A 10,842-nucleotide genomic window follows, 5' to 3' on the forward strand; every position below is an offset into this window, starting at 1 on the left:
AAGGAAGTTCTGAACAAGCCTGGAGTATCTTCTGTAAATACACCACAACAATAAATTTCATTGTTTTCAAATATGCTCATGTCTGAACAAAGTATCCATTTTCAGAGCCAAAAGGAATCCTGGATCCAATAACAATGGAATAAAATCCAGAAAATATAAGACAGATATACCACCCATCCACTTTTGATCCTTGAAAATAATGGAGGTAGCAATTCCCAACACTCATGGATTGATTTTTTCTAAATTATCAGCAACATCTTATTCTCTGTCCCTCAAGGTGGGAGAATAATATGAATTATAACAGGCTGTTTGCAAAACAAGAATTGAATGTTACTTTGCTTAAATGTCAGCCAACTGCTATTAAACCAGATAACATTCATTATTAGAAGTTAAGCATCTTTCACTGCTGGCCATGAATCAACTGCTCTACTTAAAAAACAGAATTTTCTGTGAGAACATTTGCTAGGTTTTCCAGGATAAACTATTAAAAACAGAATAAACATCAACTATTGACCAATTGTTCTGGCCAGCTGCTTGTGTAAGATTTTGAAATAATTGGTTAACTCTCAACTTTTATGGTTTCTGGAAAGAAATAACTCTCTTGTCAGAACACAAACTGGCTTCCTCAAATATCATTCAGCAGCTAATCTTCTGGTCTAATTAGAACCATCCTTTAGAGATGTCTTCCTAAAATACAAGCACAGTACAGTTTTCTTTGATATGAAAAGCATACCTCACTGCTTGAAGATTTGAAATATTCAAAAACCTGCACAACTTTGGTCTCAGGAGAATCCCCCCCCCCTCCCTTTCACCTGACCACATATCCATGAGGAGGAGTCGTGCAAGATTCAGTTTTAAGCATCGTGCTTTTTGCAATCAAGTTTAGCTAAAATAACTGATTTTATATATTTAATTTGTCAAAAACATATTTGACAAAAATATATGATTTTTTTTTTCTCATAAATAGGCAGCTCTCGGTTAACGCCTCACTTCCATTCCTGAAAAAATGGGCGTAAACCGAATCAGCGTAAAAAAACCCAATTTTAATGGGAGGTACAAAGTTATGTTCCGCGCAGTCAAAAAATATGCATATGAATATGTGTAACATTATTATATTTAAAGCTTTGATAACACATACATATATATTTGTTAAAATAAAATTATTAATAACGAAAACAAAACAAAATTATACACAAAAAATATGAAACTTCAAAAAGATCTTACATATTTTTATGTTGAAATTCCTGGTTTCGGATCACCTGCATTTTTTTTGAAAAAAGTATCCAGTGCTAACTGCCTAGATTTTCTTTTTCTTTGTTTAAGGAGTTCAGTGTAAGGTCAAATAGATGCGAATGCACTCCTTTTTACGTTCACTCTCCGTTCCCAATCATGGTCCATTTCCTAGAGTTCATCAGTCAGTGTATCTATGCTTGCAAGGATACGCTGTAAATTGGCCATTTTTATATCTCTCAGAGGACCTTCTTTGTTTTCTTTCTCCTCCTTTGGATGTTGACTTAATTGTTCGGCTAATTCTTTTAAGTCTTCATTGGAAAGCGGTTTATCATGGCTCTCTAAGACTTCTGTCACATCTTCATCTGTAATATCGTCCAATCCCACCTCTCGCGCAAGGTTGGTAACGTCTTCAATAACATTCTCCTCTTGCTCTAATTCCTCAAAGTTTGATAAATGTGCATAAATGCTGGAAGAAGTTTTCGCCATGCTCCTTTTAAACACTTTGCTGACACTTCGTTCCAAGCTGCCTTGATGTTGTTAATGCCCTTCAAAATATCGAATGACTGCCAATAGTCTTTTATAGTTTTTCCTGAAGTGTGCAAGACTCTTACCATTTCCATAAATGTTATACAGAGGTAATAGGCTTTGAAGATTATATAATCCCCTGATCCATCGGTTGCAAAAGCGATGTTATGTTTGGGGGCATGTAAACAACCTTGACTTCCAATGGTGTTCTTACTTCAACAAGGTTTTGAGAATGTCCAGGGGCATTATCCAAGAGAAGCAATGCCTTGGCTGGCAAATCATTTTCTTTTCAGAAGCGAAGCATGGTAGGACAAAAATAATTTGTGTACCAATCTGTAAAAATGTCTTGTAACCCAAACTTTCTTGTTCCATTGCAAATAGACTAGCAGCATGGCTTTTAGACCCTTGAAGGTGCATGATGTCTGTGAATGGTACACCAACATTGGTTTAAGCTTCAAAGTTCCGGAGACATTTGCACCCAACAAAAGCGTAAGTCTATCTTTTGCAGCTTTAAAACCTGGAGCAGAACGTTCTTCACAGGAAATGAAGGTGCTTGATAGCAATTTTTTCCAGTAGAGCCCAGTCTTATCAACATTAAAAATGAGATCAGGAAGATAACTTCCTTGTATTGTATGTAAAAAAAATTAAATAGAACAATTAGGTAGATTCAACAGTAAAACTAGGTTTGATACATATACATCATAGTAGCTTGGTAAACACTCAAACACTAGAGTGCCTGCTAACATCGTTTCTCAGTCAGACCACACAACAGTAAGAAAGCACACGCAGGCATCTGGCGTTATTGTGAATCGCCGTAAATTGAACCCTCGTAAACCGAGGGCTGTATTCATTTGTGTAATAAGCTCCATAGATTAATTAACATCCATTGGATCCTAGCTTTCACAGTTTCCATCATATATAAATGACAGATATGTGAGTTGTGGACAGAAGGACTTGTATAAGCTTGACAGGCTGCATTTGAATGGTTTTGGAGTTAGATGTTTGGAAAAAATGTTGTTTAGTGAGCATGTGGTAGTGCAAAACCAAGGAAACTAGAGATATTAGGTGAGATGATTTCTAGCATGTGTCTGGCCACCCCTGTGATATTGTACAGTAATGATTATGCAATGCCGAACAGTATTTCACAGATCTCCAATTTAAATGTGCTGGTAAGGACATTACACATGAGTAACTATGGGTATAAAGGGATATTGAAATGCATGTACATGAATGCCAGAAGTATCAGGAATAAGAGTAAGGAGTTTTTGGCATTGGTAAGCTTAGTTTGGAAATGATTATGAGACATACAAAAATATTTTGGGAAAATTTGGAGAAAAGAGCAAAGCTAATAATAATGGCAAATATCTGTTGGATTTCTGCTCAGGACATGGACTGGTTATTACTAACACCATGTTCCAACATAAAAATGTGCACAAATTCACATGGAGAGAAGAGGCTAGGAATAAGAAAAGTCTCATTAACTAAGTTTTTTGTAGATAGTGATGTTTTCTCCCTGGTGCAGGACACCAGAGTGTAAAGAGGATTTGAAATTGGAAGTGATCACTATTTAGTCTTGAGCAGGATAAAATTGAATTTCATGTTGAAAAGAATAACATGTAAGAAAGTTTTAAGCGAATAAAAGTTGAGCATCTCTCAAATGTGAACTGCAGACTAAAATACAGAAAGATTATTGAAAAAAAAAATGAAAGAGTTTGAGAACAGGATTCAAACCTTGGAGATTCAGTGGCAAACTCTGAAGAAAACATTGATTGATTCTGCCAGAGAGGCATGTGGTGAGGTTGTCTGCAAGGATAAAAAAATCAGAACTCCCTGGTGGACACAGGAAGTTAAAGAGGCAGTGAAGGAAAAGAAGAAAGCATATCAAAAGTTCCTGTCAAATAAGTCAGCTTGTGCTCTTAGAGAATATAGAGACAAATGCAAGAATGCTAAACACTGTGTAAAACTAGCTAAACAAAAGTCATGGGAGGACTTTGGCATGAATATAGAAAATAAATATCAAGAAGGTGGCAAAATATTCTGGAGGTTGTTGAAGAAGCTTAGGAATGGAGGAAAGAGTGCTGTAAAAGGAGTTAGAGATGATAAAGGTGAAATGAAAACAGGAGAAAAAGATATCCTTGAAGTATGGAGTAATTACTTTGAAAAACTGCTTAATGAAACAAGCAGTGATGACAGCACAGTGGTAAAAAGCACTGACCAGGCATGCAGTCAGGAATACATATAAATACTTGATATAGAAAAATCCATCAAAGGCTTGAAATGTGGAAAGACAGCAGGAGTAGATGATATTCGACCAGAAATGCTGAAGTATGGTGGTATAAAAGTCTTACAGTGGCTGCACTGCATAGTTCAGAAAGCCTGGACAGAGGGAAGAATTCCAGATGATTGGAGTAGAGCTCTCATAGTACCCATATATAAAAAGGGAAATAAAACTGAATGTGAGAATTACAGAGGTATTTCCCTACTGAGTGTTCCTGGCAAGATCTATGCAAGTATACTTGAGAAACGGTTGAGAAGAATTGTGGAAGAAAAGCTTGGTGAAGAACAAGCTGGATTCAGGCCAAATAGAGGCTGTCAGGATCAGATCTTCATTTTGTGACAAATAGTCGAGAAAGCATGGGAATATAACAAAGATCTGTATTTAAGTTTTGTCGATTTGGAAAAGGCATATGACAAGGTGCCAAGAGAGAAGCTATTCAATACGCTGCAGTTATATGGTGTCAATGGGGCATTATATCAAGCAATACTTAGTCTTTATTTGAGTTGTAAGTCAGCAGTTAGAATTGAAGGAAGTACAGGAAGATGGTTTAATGTTAAATCTGGTGTGAGACAAGGATGTACATTATCCCCTCTGTTATTCATTATCTATATGGATCACATTATGAAGGAAAGTGGTATTAAACCTGATATCAAAATTGGAGATGTTAATGTCAGCTCTTTGCTTTATGCGGATGATGTTATACTTCTAAATAAATCCTCTATAAGTCTGCAAGATTCTCTGACTAAATTGAATAGCTGTTGTAATAGATATGGTATGAAGGTCAGCAATAAAAAGACAAAGACAATAGGCAGAATCATTGAAAATGTCAACTGTGTTGTGAATGGAGAACCTGTGGAACAAGTAAAGCATTTCAGCTACTTAGGCATGATTTTTAGTGAAGATGGTAAATTAAATATGGAAATAGACAACAGAATCAGCAAAGCTGGTATGGTGGGAAGTCAATTGAATAAATTCATATGGAATAAGAGAGAAATTAGTCGGAACATTAAATTGTATACAAGACAGTGTTCAAACCAGTTTTAACTTATGGATCTGAGAGCTATGTTAGAAGTAAAACATTTGACCAGAGACTAGAGACCGCAGATATGAGAGTCCTGAGAAAGATTAGAGGCATGAACAGATGGCATCAATAGCAATATCATATTAAAAACGAGGATATTAGGAAAGAACTTGACATTGTCAGCATCCAGGAATGCATTAGCAGAGCTAATCTCAGGTGGTATGGTCACTTAAATAGAATGGGAGAGAAAAGATTAGCAAAACAGGTGTTCTCTGCCAGGTTGGCAGGAAAATGGCCCAGAGGAAGACCAAAATATAGGTGGATTGATACGGTACAAAGTGTCTTAGACGATAGAAATATAAGATCTGATAATGTTGGAGTCTGGACAAGTAACAGACTGATTTGGAGGAAAATTGTGGATAGGAAGTTAGTAATGATGTAATTTTTTCATGTAGTACTATCATATCCTGTACACTCCTTGAAGGTACATGGCAGGAATTTGATGATGATGATCATGATGAGTGACAGCTAACCAAGATGATATCAGGCTATTAGAATTGTGCATATGAAAAGAGACAGAGGTGAAATATAGTCTTTGAAAAGTGAGTAATAGATGGAAGAGAGGAGATATGATAGATAAATATATATTTTGGTAATGGGATTTAAGGTATAGACAAAAGTGTAATTTTTCAGCTCATGCTAGATGGGGTGGAGGAGTGTGAAGGGGAGCATTATCCCTGTAAACTGAGGAAGTATATGAGATCCAGTTTTTTCCCATGGTATGGTCTATGTGTGTGGAATGGACTATCTGTGAATGCATCTGCTGTGCATGTTTTCAAAAAGAGAGAGAGAGAGAGAGAGAGATGGTAGATATTTAGGCATTTCATGATCTGGAAGCAGTCCTCCATCAATAAATTGTTACTCCCAGGAGGAGCATAATAATTCTATGTAATTGTAAATTTAGGTAACATTTATCAGCTGTACTGCACATTTACAAAGTGCAGTACAGTTACAACTTACTCTATAAATCATTTGCACCATACATGAAATAATGGCTTGATTAGCTGAAATTTTCATCGAACATTTATCCTAATTTCATTATGTTTGTCCATTCAAGACACTATTTTGCATGCCCAAACCCCTGACTTGCTCTTTCAGTATACTTGTATGTTATTTCAGTTGTACTGTTATATGTTGTTTGCACAATAATTCATGTTAATTAGAAACTGCTACAAAAACCTTTTCAAAGAACCATTAGTTTTTGATTCTTTAGTTTTGATGATAATAATAATATGGCATTGTAAAATGTTCCTTTTCTGATATTTTATTTTATTTTAATTTTTTTTTTTTTTGCAGTACTCATTCACAAGGTCAAGTTGTTGTTACAACTGGAACAACTGTATTAGGACAAGACCATCAAATTATAGTCCAGACAGCTCCTCAAGGAACAGCTGATGAAATGACGATTGACACTGCCCAACTTGTTAGTTCTGCTCAACAGACACTGGCCAACTCTGTGTCTGTTTCTTCACAGGATCTTGCTGAACAGCTGGCAAGAGTTGTGGCTGAAGCAGCTGGTCCAGGAAGGGTTACAGTTTCCATAACTCCTAGTTCTCAAATGAATGTAGAAGGAATGACAGTTCCTGTTTTGCATGATTCTTCACAGCAGCATGAACTTACAGGAGAAGTATGTGATAACAGTGGAGGTTTAACAACACACAGTTTAACTGAAGTTGTTAGTCCAGAGCAGTTTCAGCATATACAGACTTCACAAATATCAGACCAGACTTTGCCTGAACAAACAATCGTTATACAAGGATCTGCTGATCAGATTGTTACACAAACACCCACTGAACACACAATACTTATGCCAGGACAAAATGATCAGGCTATTATTATGGGAACAGAACCAAATGGAGCTGGTAGTAATCTTGGTATTCAGCAAAGTGATCCATTCACAGTTGATAATATTGTTCAACAAACAGCACCACAAGAATTTGTAACACAGATAGTCTCTATGACAACTGATCAAGATCCTGTTAATACAACAGTACATATGGGAACAGATGTCAGTGGTTCCTCTCAACCTATAGAGATCAGACAAGGAAATAGCATGGTTTCTATGGAAACTGATGATTCTCAAGATCAAGTCCCAATTGTAATGATGGTAACAGATGAACAGTGCAATGATGGGCAACCCATTCCTGTGGAACTCTCAGGAGATCAACAGTATGCCAGTGCTGCAGTTTTAAATGTTCCAACGTCAGATGGTAGACACCAAGTGTTGCTTATTCCTATTGGTGCCACTGAAGGAGGTAATACAGTCTTAACTCTTCCACGAGGAATCACTCTGACCTCAGAGGACTCTGCAAGTGGTGATACTAGCATGGCAGTGGCATTAAATGCTCACTCTTCCCAAGAAAGTGGTGAAGTCAGACATACTTATCTTACACTTCCCATCATGCCAGAAGGACAAGTAGGTGTAGGTGTTGAAAGTTTACTACGGAATGCCGGTGAAGTTGCAGAAACACAAAATGATGCAATGACTATATCTACATCCCCTGGAATATGTCTCTCACAAGAAACAATAGAAACAAATACATTACCACCATCTGGCACTTGAAATGAAAGCAAATTCTTTCAAGAAAGTGGACTATAAGAGTGTCCTTTTCCACTTTTGGATGAAACCTGCATCCCTTTTCCTGCCCAACCCCATGTGACATCAGATTGCTTTCAGAATAAATGCTTTTTTGGGGGGGGGGGGGTTGTTTTTAAGTACAAAAATTGTAATTTTTACTTGTCATTCTGTTGTGAAATATATTGGTAGACTTGACAAAAGAAATCATTCAGAACACTACTAAGAAGTCAGACAACATTTATAATGATCTTCAAACGGCAGATTTTAAAACATCTGTAACCTCTTTTTGTGTAGACAAGCTAACATGTATGTTTTATATTTATAATGGAATATGGAAGGAACAAATGAAATATATTGATCTCGGTGGTAGTGCTACATAGTGTTCTCAAAGTAGTAACAACCAGAAGTTTGAAAATTTTAAATTCATCTAGAAAAGAAGTAACATTTAAGATAAAATTGTATAAATCCTTTCAAGGTTTATCTTGGAAAGCCAAACATGAAGTGAAGTGAAGTTAAAAAGAAGATGCACTGTTTTATTTAGAAAAAAATGACTGAGGTTAAAAAAGTGAATGTAAAATAGCTGTGGTGTTCAAGACTTTAAAAAAAAAATGTAAAATAGTTTTTATTGCCCTTGTAGTTAAATATTCGTTTTTGTATGTCATATGTCATGTGTTTCATATTCACATCAGCCAGACCATTAAAACTCTGGGGTAATAATTTGTTAAAAATTAATAACCATAAGTGAACAAAACTAATAGCCATGTGCCTGATATGACAGCCATTTTTGGAAGAAACAAAGCACTTTTTTTTTTTTTTGTGGCAGTATTTATGTGCTGCAAAATTTATATCAATAAAAAAGAAAGAAAGAAAAAATTAATTTACCAGTGTATGAGATGAATAAATAAATAAACAAATATATATATATATATATATATGAAGGCAGGAAAGACATATCTAGTATAATAATGTTTAGCTTTTCCTTCTGCATTGTTTCTTCATTTGTCTATAAACTTCATTCTCATTTTTATGTCCTCATATATATATATATATATATATACACACACACACACAACATATTGCTGCGAATAATAGCATGCGCCATCATATTTTGTCTGAATAATATTTCATATCCTTCATCATTTACAGCTGTTTTAGAAGGGAGAAAGAGGTGAATATTTGCATTTGTGACTTGAATACTTTATGTGATTCTGTTGCTTTGGTTGCAAATAAAAGAGTATTTGTTATTCTTAAATTTTGTTTTATCTTATGAGTTTACATATGAATTAAGAAGTGAAGTAGAGTGAAATTTTAATACTGATTTCAAAGAATTCATCTATTTATCCTCTGTATATTCATCAAATGACAGATATTATTTTGTTATATAAATTTAACAATGTAACTTTCCAACTGATAACTTACACAGGCAACTATCCTTAACAACTACTACAGAAACTAAATGTTATACTAACTACTTCTCATTTACTTCTGTATGTGTTCCAAATCATTGATTAAATACATATGAATTCATAGCAGTCTTATTTTAATAACTATCCATACCTCTAAAATTCATAACTTGATTATATAATATATTTAAAAAAAAACTCCATTTGATTAGTCTTCATTGACAGAAAAGATCTATAGAAGACAGCTATGGAAATGTTTTTTGTGGCCACCCATCTTACTTTTATCTGAACCTGGCATTTCACAAATAAAGTCTTATGCTGTCAGAACTGTGATATAAATGTATTGTTTATCTAAGGGTTTTTGTTCATTGATGGCATCTTTCCATATACCCTTCTCATTTATTTGATACCAGAACTAGTACTCACTAATGTTTCTATATAATTTGTGGTTATTAAAAGTATTTCGTAATCTCCTGAATAATCAGTACATTTTTGTTGTATATTTAGATATGAAAGTGGATGCGTCAGTAAAATAAATTTTTATTGATCCATTCTTTCTGCTTCTCTGATTGAAATATTTCACTCAGCTGTACATGTTAACACAATGATGTTCTGTTTTTCTTGACTAATGATTAAAATAATATATTCCTGGACAGTTTTTAAAAAACAAAAAATAATGATTTTTGAAGCTCTCTCTGGAAAATACCAAATTTCCAAATAATTTTGTTGTAACATACACCACTGGCATTTAACTTTTATCATAATTCATTATATTTTAATAGAAATAAATAATTCAGTACTACTTTTGCTGATGTCTGTAAGCTAAAGGAAAGATTATTACAGATAATTCCAAACATTCAAATTTATTTCATTCGAAAAATAAATAAATAAATGTTTGTATATAAACCATTCTTTGCTTACTCTCATCCATCTGAAATAATTATATTAGAATCAAATGATTATTTAAATTTGAGTTATTTAGTATTCTAGGTAGGTCTCTTAATGCAGTATACTCAGTATATATTTCTCTAGCAATTTGTTATTCTCAGATTACTCAAAAATCTCCTGCTTACATTACCTGATCCTTCTCTCTATCTCATATAAATCACTGAATATTTTGTTTTCTAATTCAGTTCTTTATCCTACCAATCTGCAGAGTTAACTTGAACATTTTTAGGATGGCTAGAAAACCTGCTCTGTATTTGCTGTCAGGAATGCCAATATTTTTCATAAGTGAGCTTATTAGTCATCATACTAGGATTACTTTGTAGAAGTTTATAGTCGTTAAATTGATATACTTATATAAAATTAGTGTTATCGTGCCATTTTTCAAGCCTATAGATTAATTTAATCACCATCATAAAATTCCTGATATTATTATTACGTGACATCTCCAGAGAGTCCAAAGACTCATTGATGGAGGGCACCTGCTCTCTGTCTCCACCAACTACACCAATGCCGTCTACCACCCATCACCACCACCACTAGTATTTTCACAGACAATCACAAACATCCATGCTTACAGTGGGATTCGAACGCGCAACCTTTGCTGGAGAGCAGATACGCTAGCCACTTGGCCAACCAGGCCAGCATATATATATATATACCATCAAAAGGTGTACAGATACTATGATGGTACTACTACATTTGCATTATTTCTTACTTCCTATTGACAATTTCCTCCTCATTATTCTGTTATTTGTCAGTTCTCTAGTAGTATCAGATCTTATGTTTCAGTCTTCTA

At 34.6% G+C, this 10,842-nt stretch overlaps 1 protein-coding gene across 1 annotated transcript in view; it reads left to right on the forward strand.

The window, feature by feature from the left end:
• The window catches only part of LOC150105496 (uncharacterized), a 280,173-nt gene extending 271,536 nt beyond the window's left edge, over positions 1 to 8,637 (forward strand). The window contains exon 19 of the mRNA XM_090394206.1: positions 6,414 to 8,637. Within this exon, the coding sequence (XP_090250332.1) occupies positions 6,414 to 7,680 (1,267 nt within the window). The 3' untranslated portion in view covers positions 7,681 to 8,637. The remainder of the gene's footprint in view (positions 1 to 6,413) is intronic.
• The last annotated feature ends 2,205 nt before the right edge of the window (positions 8,638 to 10,842 follow it).

This window comes from Typopeltis vanoorti, chromosome 6 (genome assembly GCF_054136105.1).
Source record: "Typopeltis vanoorti isolate ZY-2024b chromosome 6, IOZ_Tvanoo_1.0, whole genome shotgun sequence".
Taxonomy (NCBI): Eukaryota; Metazoa; Arthropoda; class Arachnida; order Uropygi; family Thelyphonidae; genus Typopeltis; species Typopeltis vanoorti.